Consider the following 20,486-nt stretch of genomic DNA (forward strand, 5'->3'; position numbering starts at 1 on the left):
TGTGTGGCTGGATATATATCTCCCCTCTCTCTGAGAATGGTGATTGTGCTGGGTCAGCCCTTTATAACTGTTTTAGAGTCTCTCTCGCCTTGAGACACAAGAGCCCTGGACTAAGATGGACTCTTTTGCGAGAAAATCAATAATAGCTTGAGGTATTGTGAAATAAGTTACTAGATTAGGGAAATATAATAGGAGGGGGTAAAGAGGAGGAGTGGAAGAGGCCTCAGCCATGGGCCACTGAAGGGCATGAGTAGCAATGAGCCATAGGTTTCTTTAGTCTTTATTGGAATGATTTGAGGATTGAATAAGATAATGTATATGAAAGCACTTTGTAAAATATTAAAGGCTATAAAAAATTAGCTATTGTTTACATTAGTGAGAAATTTGGGAATTGAGACTAGTGTTCTTTCTAGAATATAGCTTAGTTTTAGAAAGAAGGACTGTCTTTTCCTGTGAGACAGAGGTAAGAATAAGAGGACAATATGACAGGCCATAGTGAAGAAGTAGGGATTGAGATAAATGTCAAGGGGGTTTAGGTATGATTAAGATTAAGAGCATAAAGAGATGGTGTGGAACATTGCTGAGCAGTAGCAAAGGCCAAATTGCAGTTCTACAATATGAATTTGTAGTGAGCTCTGTGTGTGTGTGTGTGTGTGTGTGTGTGTGTGTGTGTGTGTGGTTTTTGCATTGAGCTTTCATCAGTGCTGTATGGCTAGGAACAGGGAAAGTAGATGGAGCAAATGATTCAAAGTTGAGGGTTGGTATAAATCATAAGGCATACAAGCGTGCGGTGGTATAAGGACAACCTTCAGGCTGAAGACAGGTGTTGTTCAGGATGAGTTAGATGCTTATGAGCTAAGTTAGTGGGAAGAATTGGGTATGTGATAGGTAACTTCCAAAGCCCTAAAATGAACAAGTGCATTTGTGTAATATGTTGGAGTGTGATTGATGTGAAACAGAGATCAACAAATTAGTACAACAGCTCGTCAGTGAGGTAAGGGAAGGAAAGGGTAAATGATTTTCTATTAAGCACTAGACGCTATGCTTTACATTTAATTTTATACCTTTTAAGATATCTGTCTATATATCCATTTTGTACATGAAGGGACTAAAGTTCAGCAAGTTTAAGTAAACCCTTTACAGCTAGTAATTCATTTAAGCTAGTGAGTTGCAGAGCTGAGATTATGACCTATAGTATTAGGTTGAACCATGTGAAATTGCTGTTCTTTGACCATTTTTGACTGACAAAAATAGAAGTTTCATATGGTTCAACCTAATATATTCTTTTACTTTGTAACTGACCATAGTATGAGACCATAGTATGAGATTTCAAATATGTACTGTATTGAGTGAATGTCTTTACTTTTTAATCTATAAATCGGGTAAATTTTATTCTCTGATAAACTTAAGTTTTTAATTGTATAATCCCTTTTTTTGCTTCTTTGGTTGATGACCTCTAATACAGTTAAGATGTATTATCCCTTTCTTTTGCAGCACTGGATTTCCTGGAACAAATTTTGACATTTAGCCCAATGGATAGGTTGACAGCAGAAGAAGCGCTTTCCCATCCTTACATGAGCATATATTCTTTTCCAATGGATGAGCCAATTTCAAGTCATCCTTTTCATATTGAAGATGAAGTTGATGATATTTTACTTATGGATGAAACTCATAGTCACATTTATAACTGGGAAAGGTAAATTGATCCTAAGTTAGAAAAATACCATTTATTGTATTTTCACAATGCACATACTATATAATTATGGCTCATTTATTGTATTTTCAATAAACCGTAATGCAGTAAGTTTTATTTTTAAATTACATATGACAAAACGGTGTAGATGTCTTCAAAATTTAATGATGGTCTCTTTGGGTTTGTGCTAAACTTATAATATCTTTGAATAGCCTTTATGTAATTTAAATATTTAATAGTTAACTGGTTAGGATATACATAATGGGAAAATGTAAATTCTACTTTGAAATATGTCTAAGCTGTTAAGGCATGTTTAGTTAACAAATATAAGGTCCTTTAAACTTGAGAGTTGAAGGTTAGAAATCTGAACCCTTTTAAACTATTGCTTTTATAAATGCCACAATTTTTTTTTTAAGATGTTGGATGACAAGACTGATCCTTATCCAAATAGATATCTTCATAATGGCTCAAATTTTATGTAAAATCTCTTATACCTTAGAATAGAAATTATTTTGTTTCATGGTACATGCTGTTCAAATCTATTTTCCTAATGACACAAAATTAATCTTGGGCTCAGTATAAGGGACTCTTCTATTTTGAATAGTAGAAAATATCAAAACAGGTAACATTATACATTTTATTTTTTATTTTTTTTATTTTTTTTTTATTTTTATTTTTTTAAAGATTTTATTTATTTATTCATGAGAGAGAGAGAGAGGCAGAGACACAGGCAGAGGGAGAAGCAAGCTCCATGCAGGGAGCCTGACGTGGGACTCGATCCCGGGACTCCAGGATCAGGCCCTGGGCTGAAGGTGGTGCTAAGCCACTGAGTCACCAAGGCCGCCCAACATTTTACATTTTAGTTCAAAATTCCACCCCCGCCCCCCCAGCTTTCTTTTAGGATTTCTAAGTTTCCAGGGAAATTTAGATACAATTTTGCTACAAAGTAGGATTGTAGCATGTAATCATAAATCAATATTATTATTTTGAAAGATTTTGTTAATTTTAGAGAGTATGTGTGGAGGAGCTGCAGAGGGGGAGGAGGAGAAAGAATCTTTCAGGCAGACTACGTACTGAGCGCACAGCCCTTTATGGGGCTTGATCTCACAACCCCAAAGATCATGACATGAGCTGAAACCAAAAGTCTGAATGAAGCTCAACCCACAGAGTCACCCAAGCTCCCCATGTATCAATATTTTTTAAAATCTTCGGGTAATTTTGATATTTAGCCAGGTGTCAGAGTTATGAATGACAGTCTTAAAACTTTAGAATTTCATATATTTCTATGTTTAAAAGAACAGTATTTTAAAATTAAATAAGTAGTTAATATTAAAATTAATTTGTTTAGTTATTGCATTTTTTTCCCCTCCTAAAAAGTTGAGGTATTTGTACATTTACATGTCTGGCAATGACCTGTTGGTCCACATGAACATTTCTACTGTCAACATATAGTTCTTTCATACATACTCAAATGTCTTCCAGTCTCTTTTCTAGGCCTTCCTCCCCATCCCCCAGCTGTGTGTGTCTGTGTCTCAGTCTGCCTCTACTTGGGCATGGAATGGTCACCTTGCTCTGATGTGTCAATAAGAGAATATCACATTCAGTAGTACATATACATGGAGAAGTTTTTTTTTCTATTCATGAACTCCAGCAAAGCATTCCTCACGTTCTAGTCTGACTTGTTACCAGGAGAGTGAAAATCTGTAGGAGACCTGATTGAGATTAGAGATAGCCACAATCCCTGATTGAGATTTTGTGGACACAGAGTAATTTTTCTTTGTATGAAACTGTTAGAATTGAACATAGACATGCCAGCTACTCAGATGTTTATCTGCATTTGTGTTTGAAGGTAAATGAAAAATAGAATAGAGAAAAGACGGAGTAAATGTGAAATGATCTTTGGTCTTAAAATTTAAGAATGGAAGACTCAGAATTTTACTGTAATTATGTTTCACTGGTAATTACCAAAATTGCCTCATATTACGTTATTTAGTAACAGATCTTACCTATCCATTAAAATTATGAGCTATACTCCTATTGTCCCTCCATAGACCTAGCAGAGTGCTTTCACCTAAAAGGCGCTCAGTGAATTTGAAAAAGAAATCCTATACCTGGACTAACAGTGATGCATTAATTTTTTCAGGTACCATGATTGTCAATTTTCAGAGCATGATTGGCCTATACATAACAACTTTGATATTGATGAAGTTCAGCTTGACCCAAGAGCTCTGTCTGATGTCACTGATGAAGAAGAAGTACAGGTTGATCCTCGAAAATATTTGGATGGAGATCGTGAAAAGTATTTGGAGGATCCTGCTTTTGATACCAATTATTCTACTGATCCTTGTTGGCAGTACCCAGATCATCATGAAAACAAATACTGTGATCTGGAGTGTAGCCATACGTGTAACTACAAAACAAGGTCATCATCATATTTAGATAACTTAGTTTGGAGAGAGAGTGAAGTTAACCATTATTATGAACCCAAGCTTATTATAGATCTTTCCAATTGGAAAGAACAAAGCAAAGAAAAGTCTGATAAGAAAGGCAAGTCAAAATGTGAAAGGAATGGATTGGTTAAAGCCCAGATAGCTCTAGAGGAGGCATCACAGCAACTGGCTGAGAAAGAAAGGGAAAAGAATCAGGGATTTGACTTTGATTCCTTTATTGCAGGAACTATTCAGCTTAGTTCACAACATGAGCCTACTGATGTTGTTGATAAATTAAATGACTTGAATAGCTCAGTGTCCCAACTAGAATTGAAAAGTTTGATATCAAAGTCAGTCAGCCGAGAAAAACAGGAAAAGGGAATGGCAAATTTGGCTCAGTTGGAAGCCTTATACCAATCTTCTTGGGATAGCCAGTTTGTGGGTGGTGGGGAGGACTGTTTTCTCATAAATCAGTTTTGTTGTGAGGTGAGGAAGGATGAACAAATTGAGAAGGAAAACACTTACACCAGTTATTTGGACAAGTTCTTTAGCAGGAAAGAGGATACTGAAATGCTAGAAACTGAGCCAGTAGAGGATGGGAAGCTTGGAGAGAGAGGAAATGAGGAAGGGTTTCTGAACAACAGTGGGGAGTTCCTCTTTAACAAGCAGCTCGAATCCATAGGCATCCCGCAGTTTCACAGTCCGGTTGGGTCCCCACTTAAGTCAATACAGGCCACCTTAACACCTTCTGCTATGAAATCTTCCCCTCAGATCCCTCATAAGACATACAGCAGCATTCTGAAACATCTGAACTAAAACACTCAGCAGACATTTCTCTTTGTATGCTTCATGAAATGTGTTTTGTCTTTTTTATTACTAGTGTTTCATTTTTTTTACTTGAATCATATGGTGTCATTTAGAAAGGATTTTATTAGTTCTTGGTTTTTAAAATCCAGACTTTTTTTTCTACATGTGAGATGGTTTTCATTTTAACTGGCATGTCGTTTGCACACAAAAATAAAGAGTAGAGCAAAATAATGCAATGCAGGAGGAGACAAAAGAAATGCACTAAGACAAGTAAAAAACATTCTCTCATAGAACAATGATCTGTTTTACAGGAAACAAAATCTTGCCTTGAAATTTACACAGTGAGACTGTACATAATTGCATGAAAATATCTATTTTTTTCCTAAGACATTTTTCATTCATGAGTATTTTCAAGTTTTTCATACTGTACACATTTCTTAAAACACATGATACCAGCAGCAACTGAAAATGAATGCCGAATTTGGTACACATGTGTTATCTACCTCAAGGTAACAAAAGTATGTGGCAAAACATAGACCACCCATAGTGCTTCACATATGCACTTCTATTTAGCCAGCGTTTATTGTAGTAAACTATTCTTAATAAGATTCACGCACCGTTTATAAATGTTCTGGTATGCATTCTTTATAGTGAAGTGTTACTACATCACATCTTATTTATTTTAGCAAATCAGTATATTTTCTGTATTTAATTATAAAAAGTTAACTTAGTTTTTGAAATTTATTTGCAAATACACTTTTTCCATTTGGCACTATGGTTTGTTGCCTACTTAAGCTGAATATATAATGTCAGCTCATCCTAAGGCTGTCCACGTACTTAATTTACTTAAGTATTCATTTTAAGTAAAGCGCTCACTGTGTATAGGAATTTGTATTTTGGAGGTGCTTGATCTATCTACAAAGAAACATTAGGAATTACTTTATTATAAAATGCTCCTAGAAGTCTTAACTGTGTTTATTTTTAAAAAAAAAAACTGTAATGTTAGACTTGTGTGCATGGAAGTAATTAAGGTACATCATTATTGTAGTTTAAAAGTTGTACATGATAAGACATATTTTGTTTTTACTGTATGTTTTTACTGAATGATCTCTTCCCCATCCCAAGGCAAGCATGAATAAAATTAGGTTAAATGTAGCATGTGGCATTGCAGTCTCTTAGAATTCGTTTCATCTATTTTATTTTATTGAATACTGTCTGTATCTTTGGTTATCCTGTTCAAAGAAAAGGACAAATAAAACATGGCCAGCGAATATGGCTCCTGTCGAACTCTTTAGGTAATGCAGATTACCTGCTAGAAAGAATAAAAATCACTAGCAAAACCTTTATTTGATTCCACTTTTTGGCATCTTTAAGTTGTGTCTGTATTTTAAGCTATTTTAGGTTAAACAGCTTAAAAGAAGGTTCTTGGTCCACGCGGAAACCTCTTGTTGATTTGCCTTCACACGTTAATATGGAATAAGGCTTTATATATTTCAAAGCTATCAGATTCATGTGGAAGCTTTGAAGGACAGACAGAGGAGCCTCCTTAAGTGTATTTGGTTTACAGTACATCATCCTTCCTTTGATCAAGAACTTGTCTGTTTACCTATCCAAATATAAAACCCTTTTTCCTTTACCCTCACTTTTCTCTTTGTCTTCCATCCTTGTTTTATATAAAACCAGTTCTATTAATATCCAGACTTCTACCTTCCCAGTGACCTATTCATTGATTTCATTTGGATTCACAGACCTTTAAAAATACAACTATTTTCTGGCTGAATATCCTAGTCATGTGTTGTGAGTTTAAATACACACTCCAATTACCTTTAAGAAAAAAAGAAAGAAAACTCTTAGAGTGGAAGATTTCAGGTTTTCACCATTAGATATATTAAGCTGTGGATTTCGATATGGCCTTTATTGTTTTAAAGTAGTTTCCTTCTGTTCCTACTTTGTCGAGTGTTTTTTAATTCATGAAAAGGTGGTGAATTTTGTTGAAATGCTTTTATTGCATATATTGAGGTAATCCTGTGATTTTTGTCCTTATGTGGTGAATTACACTGATCATTTTTCATATGTTGAACTATTCTTATATTCCAGGAATCCCACTTGGTTCTGATTATGTAATCCTTTTAATGTGCTGTTGGATTTGGTTTGCTTAGTGTTTGAGATTTTTTTTTTTTTCAGGGTTTTTTTTATCAGTACTCATTAGGGTTATTGGTCTGTAGTTTTCTTGTAACACATTTGTCTAATTTTGGTATCAGGTTAATGCTGGCCTCAGAATGACTTTGGAAGTATTCCCTCCTCAATTTTTTGGAAGAGTTTGAGAACAATTCTTTAACTGTTTGATAGACTTCTCTAGTGAAACCATCTTGTCCGGTGCTTTTCTTTGTTGAGAGATTTTTTTTTTTTTAAGATTTTATTTATTTATTCATGAGAGACACAGAGTAAGAGAGAGAGAGAGAGGCAGAGACACAGGCAGAGGGAGAAGCAGGCTCCACGCAGGGAGCCCGACGTGGGACTCGATCCCGGGACTCCAGGATCAGGCCCTGGACTGAAGGCAGTGCTAAACCACACTAAGCCACCCGGGCTGCCCGAGAGATTTTTTTATTGATTCAATCCTTACTGGTTAAAGTCTGTTCAGATATCTAACTTCTTCACAGTTCACTCTTGGTAGGTTGCAGGTTTCTAGAAATTTGTCCATTTCCTCTAGATTATCTAGTTTGTTGGCATATAATTGTTTATCATAGTCTCTATGATCCCATTTTGTTTCTGTATCAGTTGTAATGTGTCCTCTTTTCTGATTTATGTTGAATGTTTTCTCTTTTTTTCTTAGTGTAGCTAATAGTCTGTTGTTTGGTTGATATATTCTCCATTTCTGCTCTAATTTTTATTTCCTTCCCTCTGATAATTTGAGGGTTTTTTTTTGGTCCTTTTTCTAGTTCTTTGAGGTGATTTGAGGTCTTTTTTTAAGGTAGACTTTATTTTTATTTATTTTTATTTATTTTATTTTTTTCATATTCCTGTTTTTTATTTTTTAATTTATTTTATTTTTTTAATAAATTTATTTTTTATTGGTGTTCAATTTGCCAACATATAGAATAACACCCAGTGCTCATCCCGTCAAGTGCCCACCTCAGTGCCCCTCACCCAGTCACCCTCCCCCGCCCACCTTCCCTTCCACCACCCCTAGTTTGTTTCCCAGAGTTAGGAGTCTTTCATGTTCTGTCTCCTTTTCTGATATTTCCCACTCATTTTTTCTCCTTTCCCCTTTATTCCCTTTCACTATTTTTTATATTCCCTAAATGAATGAGACCATATAATGTTTGTCCTTCTCCAATTGGGTAGACTTTACTTTTAGAGCAAGTTTTAGGTTCACAGCAAAATTAAGCACAATGTATAAAGATTTTTGATATGCCTACTCCCCTCCCTGCACATGCATAGCGTCCTGCATCTTCTACATCTCTTATCAGAGTGGTAACATATGTTAAAATCAACGAACCTTGATTGACACATTATTATCACCCAAAGTCCATAGTTCACATCGGGTTTACTCTTAATGTTGTACATACTGTACATTTAGATAAGTATAATGACATGTATCCACCCTTTTAGTATCATACAGAGTAGTTTCACCACCCTAAAAATCCTGTGCTCTGCCTACTTGCCCCTTCCTCCTCCTCCCTTAGCCCCAGGCAACCATTGGTCTTTTATTCCCTCCATACTCTTGCCTTTTCCAGAATGTCATGTGGTTCGGATCATAGAGTATGCAAGCCTTTTCTGATTGGCTTCTTTCACTTAGTCACATGCGTCAGTTTGCTTGACTGTGTCTCATAAGTCTCGTAAGTCTCTAGACTTTTCACTTTTGTTGTTTTTTATGTCTTTCTGACTTGATAACTTTAAATGAACGGCCTTTGAGTTCACTGATTGCTGGATGGTGTCTGATGTTGATTCCCTCTAGTGATTTTTTCAGTTCGATTTTTGTATTCAGCTCCAGAATTTCTATTCATTTTTACATATATGTATAGTTTTGATATCTTTGTTGTTTTCTCATTTTGGTCGCACATGGTTTTGCTGATTTTGTGAAGTTCCTATTGGTATTCTCTTGTAGCACATTAAGCTGCTTTAAGACAATTGTTTTGAATTCTCAACAGGTAACTCCTAGATCTTCTTTTCTTTTTGGTCACTGTGGAGATTTATTTTGTCTTTTGATTGGGCCATGTTTCCCTGTTTATGTACCTTGTTATTTTTTGTTGTGATTTTTGCTTTTGAAAAAATAGCCACCTCTGCTTAGGATTGCTTTATACTGGGGAAGATCTTCACCATTCATCCCAGCTAGAGTTTCTGGGGGCATCTCAAACTTTGTATGGGCATGTGTCATCTCTGTACTTTGTGTAATCCAGCCCCTTCCTCATCCCAGGTTTGACAGTTCTAGCTCAGGGGGTTGTCGCCCCTTGCTCTGCCAAGAGTCTGAGGTATTGTAGGTTCTCTGGCACTGCAGCAGCCCACAAGCTTTCTTGTGTTCTCAGTGACCGCCAGGCATCCAAAGTACTGTTGTGAGTCAGGCCAGACTGGAGCGAGTTTCTTGGGGAACCCTGCAAATCTGGAACACTGGGTGATCATTCTGTTTTTCTCTTTCCCTTTCAAGGGAGAAGCTGTGAGGTGGGCTTTTCCTCCCAATCATGAGCTATGCTGGCACCAGGGCAGGAGGTGGGGGGAAGGGACTGACATGGTTGAAATGAAACCTCTTTTCTTACCCATTTCAGTGCACCTGTTCTTAGCTTTGAGATTGTCTTGAAAACTGTGACTTCCTAATTGGTTTCTAGAGTTTTCATAAAGGAGACCATACGAAGTCTTTTTGTTAAGTCAGTGTTTCTGTGGGGTGGTGAGTTTTGGGGCTTCCTGTTCTGCCATCTTATGTTTAAAAATAATTTACTTTAAAAAAATTTACTTTTTATGTATTTATTTATTTTTAAATATTTTATTTATTTATTTATTCATGAGAGACAGAAGCATAGGCAGAGGGAGAAGCAGGCTCCTCTCAGGGAGCCAGATGGGGGACTCAATCCCTGGACCCAGGATCAGGCCCTGAGCCGAAGGCAGATGCTCAACCACTAAACCACCGAGGCATCCCAATAATTTATTTTTTTAAATGACTAGGTTTGTCATGTTACTGAACTAATGTGGTATTACAATTTTTAGAGCTATTTCTTAAGCTTCAATATTAGGCTTAATTTGGAGCCAGTAGACTTCCCCACCCTCCCACTCCCACACTTTGTTTTTTACATGCAATTTCAAGTATATAGAAGAAGTGTGGAATTTTTTTAAAAAGCGTATATATATCACTTGCTTTGTTAGCTCATCTAGTGTTGACTTGCATCAGATAAACACCTACAGGTATAATTGAATCCCTTTGTTTAACCCTCCCACATTACATTTTCCTACCTCTCCTCAGAGGTAAACACTTTGCTGAATTTTATTCTAATGCAGTTTTATACTTTCACTATATGTGATTTTGTAAATAATATTTTTACATGTTCTAAAATTCCATATGGCATATTGTTCACATCTTCAACTTGCATTTTTGACTCAATGTGTCTCTGAAATTTAACTATGTTGATACATGTAGCTCTAATTCCATTTTCATTGCTGTGTTGCAATGTTTTTATCCACTTCCTGATCATTTTTATTCACATTTTATTCAAAATGACATTTGTTTTCAAAATTTTGTTCCTAAACATGCTTGCAGTGAGAATTTTTGTGAACATGTATAAGACTATCTTTAGGGTATAGATCTAGTTGCTGGGTCCCAGAGAATACATATCTTCAAGTCTATGAGATGCCATATTGCTGTCCAAAATGATCGTACTGATTTACACTCCTGCCAACAGTATATGAGAGTTCTTATTCATCCACACCCTCCCACACAGGAAACCAAGTCTTTTCCATTCAATTAATCTTAGCAGGCTTGCCATGTGTCATTTACTTTAGCTACAATAGGAATCAGACTTTCTAATTCCAAACAACGGCATGACAGCTATGGTTACACCTTAGGGAACCTTACACAGCCACTTCGATTATGATGAGATAGTATTGTTTCTTATTTCCCATTGCAGTTTTGGTTGGGAACAGGTGGTTGAAGCCTTAAAGGCTGAGCTAATTATATGATTTACACTGGGGCCTATATCCAAGGAGTAAAAGTAGAGCATCGTGACTCAAATGGTGTTTTCAGAATAAGATTCAACATGGTATCACTTTTGCTTCTAGGTTAAAATAGTCCACAGTATTGCTCCTGGTAGAATTATTGTTTTATTTAAAAGCACTGTTTTCTATCAGATGCTGTGCTGTGTACTCAATAGCATGTTTAATTAGTGGCTGGCCATTGTGTTATTGAACGGAATTGCTCATCTCCTAATGTCAGCTTTTTCAGTTCCTGTTTACTGTTGAATTAAAAACTAATAGAGGTTCTACCCTAAATGAGTTTATCATGTATCTAATATTGTGGTTTTAGCCTCTGCCTGTTCATGTTAGGATTGCTTATCAAAGTCTAGTATCTTACATTAAAATCTTCAGGATAGGGGATCCCTGGGTGGCTCGGCGGTTTGGCGCCTCCCTTTGGCCTGGGACACGATCCTGGGGACCCAGGATCGAGTCCTGCGTCGGGCTCCCAGCATGGAGCCTGTCTCTGCCTGTGTCTCTGCCTCTCTCTCTCTCTCTCTCTCTGTCTATCATGAATAAATAAATAAAAATTTAAAATAAAATAAAATCTTCAGGATAGAGCAGAAAAAGGACAGACTGGGATTTGGGAGATCTGAATTCTGAATCGTTTTGAACACTGACTCTTTGTCACCTGGGTGTCACTTATCTCTATGGGCCTAAGCTTCTTATTAACTAGATGCAAATTGCTGAGCCTAACAACATCGTCTTCCTGGGACAACTTCTGAACAGGGTCGCCTTGCTGAATTCTAACGCAATGTAATAGCCACAACGATTAGCTTGTACTGGTGTATACTGCTTATAAGTCTTATAGTTATCTCTATTGGACTGGGTGTGCTAATCGTCTTATAAGTAGGCCAAGAATGAAATTTTGTGTTCACTGCACCCTTACCGTTTGGTGGAGGGAAAGAATCAAAAGTATTGGAACACTGAGATTGTTTACCTTTGAAAGAGCAGTGTGAATTCACCAAGCTCTTTCCTCATACTCCCTGAAAGGGGTCTCTTTAAATTAGCCAAGTGAAGAAAGGGGACCTTTGTGAGCTTTTCCAACTGTTGGTATGTGAGAAGTATCTTAGAGAAGAGAGGGATGTTTGATTACCTGTGGGGACTGAGCACTGTCTCAGTTCCAATGCATAGGGTCTAACAATCAAATTACATGGGATTTGCATGTTTATCTTTGATACCTTGGGATAACATAGTGGCCATGTTACATATCTACACAGAATGCTTGCCTTCCGTGGCAACCACCAGCATCTGCAATGCTTTGCCTCGTTCTCAGTGCTGCTGTAGGAGTTTGAGGGTGGTGGCGTGCCAGATCCTGGGCTCCTGGTTCACACTCCTGTCCAAACCTGTTTCATCACACCCAGATTAAACCACAAAGTTGGATCCACATTTGTCTGTATACTTGGACTCTGCTTCCACCTGAGCTCACCACTCCCACACCAACCTAACTTGAACCTCTGAGATGACTTGTACAGAAGTCATCAGAGACATTGAACCTTGTGGTATTGCATAGTCTTTAAGCACACATACTTAAGAATCCGATCCAAACTAGCTTCAAACTGGGTTCCACTGACCAGCCTTGTATAGGTTATTCAATCTCCTGATTTTCTTCATTTGTAAAGTAGGGTTCATAACACGGGGCTAATTTGCGGGGCTGTTGTAAGGATCAAAGGAGATGTGGTACAAAAAGCCTTGTAGCATAATTTCTGGTATTTTGTAAATAATAACTACTCTTACCCTCTGAATTATTGCCACTGTCTCCCAAATTGGACTGAAATTCTGACTGTGACTTTGCTTTCTACATTGCATTCCCTTACCTAAGTATCTTCCCTTACCAAAGTATCTTAACTTCTGGCCTTGACCCACGATGGCTTTCTGTTCTAGCCATAGCACTCATCAGCTCTGCCCAACTCCTGGCTGCAATTTTTGGTCCTTCCTCCAGCCCATAACCTTGCCTAAAGTACTTCAGCATAGGCAGCTCTCAGATCCCTAAAGACTTCATTGCCTTCCCCCCTCGACCCCGCCCCCAACACCACTCACCCATGGCCCTAAACAAACATCTTCATTTGGGAGCCAAAAGCCTGGGACTCATTTTATAATCCTTTCTCTGAAAAACTCATGTCCAATCTCTCAGTGAATCCTTTGGCAATATCCAGAATCTGACCACTTCTCACCATCTCCACCACTACTACAACCCACCATCATGCTGGTGTGCGTGCTGGACACAGCAATAGCCTCCTAACTGGCCCCCAGGGCCCCACTGCAGTTTATTCTCAATACAGCAGGCAGAGTGATTCTTTTAAATCAAGTCAAACAACATCACTCCTTTAGTTAAAATCTGAATGACTTCCTCAGAGTAAATGTTAGAAATCTTTACTGAGGCCTATAGGACATCCCTCCTCTACTCTTTACTGAGCTGACATGGCTCCAGCCACCTGTGTGGCTCCTATCATGGGGTATTTACTAGCTCTTCCCTCTGCTTGGAAAGTTCTTGGCCCAAAGAGCTGCATCACTTTCTCCCTCCCTTCAGAGAAGTCTGCGTTCAAAATGTCACAGAGGCTGTGCCTGACCGGTACATGTGCGTAAAAAATAACATTCATCCATCACTCCTACACGGCTACCCTACATGACTTCTTTCTGTCACATAGCCTGACCTATTATATCCTTATTTTATATTGCCCTTCTCTCTCTACTTGGAATATAAGCTCCTGGAGGTAGGGATTTCATCACCTATGTTCACTGCTGTGTCAGCCCCTAGCATAGTGTTTGGCACATAGTAAGCACCCAGTATTTGTTGAATGAGGGCTTGAAGGAAACGAATGATAACTGCTGTTTTTTTAAATTCCTTCTGGACTGATGGGGCTTGGGAGCAGTGAGGCTCTATTGATAGTTCTGGGGTTTGCCTGTTAGTTTTGAGTTTAAGTTTAGTATTCATGGTTCAACTTTCTATAATTTGCAGGGATGAGTCTATAAATTTTGGATTCCTTGGACAAAAGGGACTCTCCCAAACCAGCAAGCTCTAAGTTGCAGTCCAAGAGCAGTTAGAAATTCTCACAAAATGTAGTCTGGTCTGGCAGGCTTATTATCCTGAATTGTGCTGTCAAATGTGGGTGCAGTTTAGGATAATGACTGTATTGCTCCTGACTCAGCTGCTTTCCTGTTTTCCTGTTCTCTTTATTGGAATGACTATACCTGTCCAGGTTGCACAATATGTTCATGACCTAGTTAAGACAGTGCAAGGTGGTTTGTTTCTTAACCGCCTCTGTACTGTTCCTGTTAATCGTAACCCTGCTAAATGAGCCAGGCCTAGATTATGTTAGTTAAGGATCTTTGGCAAGAGAAACCTCATGCTAGCCTTTGAGAAAAGGAGAAATTTATCAGGATTTTAGAGTGACTCAGGGAGCCAAGAACTGGGCCTCAGGAAGAATCAGAATCAGGCCACTGGGTGCTGGCAGCCCAAAGAGGATCAGGCTGTTTCTCATCTCTGCCTCATTCTCAACCACCTGGGCTTCCTCGTCCAAAGATGTCGCTCATAACTTCCAATTCAAATGTAACTGTTCTGGCTATGTAGAATTCTGTCTGGCTGTCCATCCATCTATTCTCTCCCCCAGTTCACAGTTTCTCTGGAAGAAAATCATATTGGCCCACCCCTAGTCCAGTCAACTATGAGCAGGTGGTAGGAAGATATTAAAGAAACACTACTGCTAGAGTCAGCTCTTATTGATGGAGAATGGGAGGCAGAGAGGAGAATCATATTTAGCTGGCTGTCCCCAAATGTCCCTGCAACACATGGTAATAAACTATGTCTTTCTTCTTGTTTTTTTTTTTTTTTTTTTTGCCAGCTATCGACCATTCAGAAGGGTGCTGTTTCTCCAACTGGACCCACTGGGGTCCTGAAGGCATTAGTTTCACTACCTTCTGTCTTGTTGAATTCATCAAGACAATCTATAGCTTTATCAATCACAATTCTTTGACTTGTATATAGTGTTTACTGATTTTTAGAGCATACTTCTATAGTTTGTGTGAATTTCATAACAACTGTATGAGGTCAAGTAGAGCAGGTATTATTATCTCCATCTGCAAGTTAAGGATACATAGAGATATTAAGTAATTTTCCCCAATTTGAGCAGTGGTAGCATCAGAACTAGAGTGTTTTGCACATCTCTCCCGTGTACCAAATTGCCTTTCAGGTGGCTGCACCAATTTTCACTCACTGTGAAATATCTTCATACAAATGCCCATTTCCCCTCATTCTGCCCTGTGTTGCATATTATTGGAGGAGTTCATAATTTTATTTTTTATTTTAAAAAATATTTATTTATTTAAGCAATCTCTACACCCAATGTGGAGCTTGAACTCACAATCCCAAGATGGAGTCACATGCTCTATTGACGGGGCCAGCCATGTGCCCCTTTCATAATGACTTTAAAGACCATTCTATAAATATGTTACACATGTTGCAAAAGTTCTTCAGGATTTATATTTAAAATTTATAGTGTCTGTTTCATTGAAGATTGTTTATTTCAATGTACTCAATCTATTAATACTGTCCTTTATACAATCTGAATTCTGTATCATACTTAGAATGGCCTTCCTCCAAGATTATTCAATCTGTTTTATTTTTAAGGCTTATTTTAGTTTATATATTTAATATACCTCAGATTTGTTTTGCAGCTTAATTGGTATAATTTATATATCATACAATTTACCCTTTTAAAAAAGTATAATGAAAATTTTTTTTACTATATTCACAGGGTTGTGCAAGCATCACCACACTCTAATTCCAGAAATTCTCATTTCGCCTAAAGAAACCCAGTCCCTGTTAGCAGTCACTCCCCAATCTCCAACCGTCCTCCATTTCCCTGCAAACGCTAATCTATGCCTATATCTCTAGATTTTGCCTATTCTGGACATTTCATATAATGGATTCATACAGCAGGTGGTCTTTTGTGAATGATTTCTTTCATGTAGCATAATGTTTTATGTTTATTTTTTTAAAAAGGTTTATTTATTCATGAGAGAACATAGAGAGAGGTAGAGACAGAGGGAGAAGCAGGCTCCTCACAGGGAGCCCGATTTGGGACTCGATTCCCAGACTTGGGATATCATGCCCTGAGCCAAAGGCAGATGCTCAACTGCTGAGCTACCCATGCGTCCCTATGTTATGTTTCATTTAGCAACATGTTTTAACATGGTGTTAGCATATTGATTATCTCATTTCCTTTTTTTGCTGAATAATAAGATATACCACAATTTGTTTATCCATTGATTACTTGGTAGACATTTGGTGTTTTCACTTTTGGCTATTAGCAATGAGGCTGCATACTGTTTTTGTGCAGAAGTATGTTTTCAAGTCTCTTGTATATACACAGAGGAGTAAAACTGCTGGATGACATGGTAACTCTTTTTAACTTTTTGAGGAATCGCCAAATTTGTTTCCACAGTGGCTGTACCAATTTACGTTACCACCAACAATGTATGGTGTTTCCAATTTCTTCACATCCTTGCGAGTACTTGGTATTACCTGGTTTTTAAAATAATTATTATAGCTATCCTAGTAAGTATGAAGTGGTATCTCCTTGTAATTTTGTTTTCCATTTCCCTAATGACTAATGATGTTGAGATATTTTCATGGCTATAATGGCTGTTTGTATACATCCTCACTGGACAGATGTCTACCTAAATGCTTTGACTATTTTTAAGTTGTGGGGTTTTTAAAAAAGATTTTATTTACTTATTCATGAGAGATACAGAGAGAGAGGCAGAGACATAGGCAGAAGGAGATGCAGGCTTCCTGCAGGGAGCCCAATGTGGGACTCAATCCCAGGACCCTGGGATCACAACCTGAGTCAAAGGCAGACGTTCAACCACTGAGCCACCCTGGTGTACCCGCCCCCCCCACTTTTAAAAAGATTTTATTTATTTATTCATGAGAGACACAAAGAGAGAGGAAGAGACATAGGCAGAGAGAGAAGCAGTAAGTTGTGTTTTTTAAAATTATTATTAAGTTGTAAGAATTATTTACATATCCTAGATAGACCCTCCCTTAAGATAAATGATTTGCAAATATTTTCTCCCATTCTGTGTGTTGTCTTTTCATAATAATTACTTGGGAAATATTCCTTCCTTTTCTATTTTTTGGAAGAGTTTGGGAAGGATTGGTATTAGTCCTTTTAGTGTTTGGTAGAATTTGTCAGTTAAGTCATTTGGGCCTGATCTTTCTTTGTGGGAAGCTTTAAAATTAATTACTAATTATCAGATTTCTTCTTGTGGGTGATGTTAAAGTGGGACTCTAACTTAATTTTTTCTAAATGAAAGCCAACTGCTCTAACACCATTTACAGAATATCCTACCCATTTCTACTAATTGTTAATGCCACAGAAACTTCTTTAGAACATTTTGGATCTTGACTGCCACTTTACTCTTGATGAGGCACAAAACAAATTTGTTTTATTAGTGACTGTAATGTCGAGCCTTGAGAGATTCTGTCCTGTTGGCATGTGAGGTTGGAAAACAGAAGGGACCAGGAATAGCTCACGACTTCCCTGCCTCACCGTCGATGTGTCAGTGTGGTCTGGAATGCACACAGGGCTCACCAACACCCTAAGCCTTTGTCCCCAAGGCTAAGTGCACGCCCTTGGATGCCTGCCTGCCCACAATGGAGCCGAGATCCAAACCAGAGGCTACCACTCATTCTGCTGGCCTTGCTCTTGTGGCCTGGATCCCTGTCTCCAGTGACTTCCCAGACTTTGGAGTCAGCTTGCTCTGTTGGGCCTACTCATCTTCCCTGCACCTTCCTGCATTCACATTCTTCTCAGACCCTATACTTGGTTTTTTAAAACATGCTGGTGTCTACCACTCCCTCTACACTTGGAAATAGTTGTGAGCCCTGTAGTCTACTTTCTTTCAGATTCAGGACACTGACTATTCTAATCAGCAATTCTCTCCTCCTCCAATACATGCCTCCAAGTATCCCTGAATCCATAACGACCCCTCCACCCTGACTCATCCCACAATTGCTCATAATTCAGTATGAACATGCTCACTGAGTCATGACACCAGGAGCTATGACCCTTGACTCTGGACCCTTCCCTCTCCCCTGACACTATTATATGGGTATATGTGATGCCACAATAATAAAATGAGGTGGTTGAGAGCAGGAGCTGATGGTGAGCAGGAAACAAGACAGGGCCTGTAAACACCAATCAGAGGCCAGAGAGGGGAGGAGCAGCCAGAGTGGGAGCTGGAAAAAGTGATCAGAGAACCAGACAGAAAAAGCAGAACTTAGTGACCGAGAAGACAGGAGATTGCTCCAGGGGGGATGGAGAAGGCAGCAGTACCAAATACTCCTGAGAAACTTCACATAAGATACATATTGAAAAGTATCTGGTGGATCTGGCCACACAAAGCTCATCAGTGACTTTTGCAAACTGTCAATGTTCAGGTAGCTCCATTGTTTAAAACGCTCAAGGCTTCCCAGGGCCTCCATTGATGACCCCCGGTTATCAGAAATTGTACCCCTGGCCCCCAGTCTCTTAGCAAACCTGACCTACATGAAACCAAAGAGCAAAGAGACCATCCATAGCTCAAGGATGGTCACCAATACCCTAAATAAAAACAGCCTCCATTTCAGCCCTGCCTCTTACCACTTTCATGCATTCACACCAGGCTCCAGTCATGACACGCTGCTTGCATGGACATAAGGTCATCCTCTCTTACCCCTGTGCTGTTCCCTTGGCCGGTAACCCTCTCCTCCTCTCAAACACACCCATGTTCCTTCCCAACAAGCTCAAGTACCATCTCATCCAGGAAGCCCTCCCTGAGCCCCAGATTGGGCTGGGTGGCCCTCTTCTCTTTTCCCATCCCATCATGTACTGGGATGAGTCAGGTACATTTCTTGGGCATTATGTCTACTTTCGTTCCCATCTTCTGGCCAGGGCCTGCAGCACTATGTTCCCGAACATGTAGGGAAGCAAGCCTTGGATGATGGAAGTGAGGGCTCATCCAGCCAAGATCAGATAAGTAAACACCTGCAGGCCAAATTGGCAGGCACAACAGAGTGACTGCGTCAGCGCCTTGAGCTATGGACAGTCTCTTTGCTCTTTGGTTTCATGTAGGTCAGGTTTGCTAAGAGACTGGGGGCCAGGGGTACAATTTCTGATAACCGGGGGTCATTAGGTTGCAAAATCTCCAGCACCATCCAGGTCAATGGCTTTTTGCAGTGTTACTTGTGCCTCTACCTCTCTTGCCCTCTCCACCTGCCTTTCCCTGCTCTATGCGCCTATCTTTCTAGCGTGGGAGAGCATCCCGTTGATTCACATTTGCTTCTGCATTGATCGATCTCTGCTGGATCTTCTCTTGCTCTACAGACCTCCTTTTTCTCCCCCAGCGGTCCCACTGGGAAAAAGGAACTGAGTTAGTTCTCTTGGGTTTGTTGTTAGAAGGTGGAGGAGGGGGGACGCCTGGGTGGCTCAGTGGTCAAGCATTGCCTTCGGCCCAGGGCGTGATCCTGGGGTCCCAGGATCGAGTCCCAAATTGGGCTCCCTGCATGGAGCCTGCTTCTCCCTCTGCCAGTGTCTCTGCCTCTCTCTCTCTCTCTCTTTTTTTTTTTTTTAAAGATTTTATTTATTTATTCATGATAGTCACACAGAGAGAGACAGAGAGGCAGAGACACAGGCAGAGGGAGAAGCAGGCTCCATGCACCGGGAGCCCGACGTGGGATTCGATCCCGGGTCTCCAGGATCGTGCCCCGGGCCAAAGGCAGGCGCCAAACCGCTGCGCCACCTAGGGATCCCTCTCTCTCTCTCTTTGTGTCTCTCATGAATAAATAAATAAATACAAATCTTAAAAAAAAAAGTTGCAGGAGGGACAGTAGACGCATCCTGGACTGAGAAGACACCTGGAGACTGAAAAACAATACAAGCCACTCTATACCATTTACACCCAGTTTTATTCAGCGTGACTTACTGACAGGGGCAGGTGCACAGCCCAGGACACGATGCAGCCCTTCTTCCCCTCGCCCCCAACCGCTCCCCCCAATGGACCCTAATCCCCAGCTTTTATGCAGTGAGGGATATGGTAGTGTGGTTATCCATAAGTGGCACCATCTGGGCGCCAGCCACCTCTAGGAGTTATCTAAAGTGGAGCCTTCTGTGCACCACTTCAGGGAAGGGCAGAACAAGCCCCCCCGTCGTTGGGATCAGGTATGTCATCGCGTGGGTATGAATACGATGGAGAGAGAACGAGGGAATCAGGTCAGTGAGGTCCTACATTTGGTTATTCACTCCCGAGGGCAAGGAACATGCTCTTCCCACTTGTACTGGCTGAGGCCAAGTCTTGCT

General features: G+C 39.4%; 1 protein-coding gene across 5 annotated transcripts in view; it reads left to right on the forward strand.

Moving 5' to 3' along the window:
• Positions 1-6,200, forward strand: part of MAPK6 (mitogen-activated protein kinase 6) — a 36,054-nt gene extending 29,854 nt beyond the window's left edge. For all 5 annotated transcript variants that reach the window (XM_077881121.1, XM_077881118.1, XM_077881120.1 and 2 more), the window contains 2 exons: positions 1,495-1,696; positions 3,837-6,200. In XM_077881121.1, the coding sequence (XP_077737247.1) occupies positions 1,495-1,696; positions 3,837-4,938 (1,304 nt within the window). In that variant the 3' untranslated portion in view covers positions 4,939-6,200. The remainder of the gene's footprint in view (positions 1-1,494; positions 1,697-3,836) is intronic.
• The last annotated feature ends 14,286 nt before the right edge of the window (positions 6,201-20,486 follow it).

The sequence above is a fragment of the Canis aureus genome, chromosome 32 (assembly GCF_053574225.1).
Source record: "Canis aureus isolate CA01 chromosome 32, VMU_Caureus_v.1.0, whole genome shotgun sequence".
Lineage (NCBI taxonomy): Eukaryota > Metazoa > Chordata > Mammalia > Carnivora > Canidae > Canis > Canis aureus.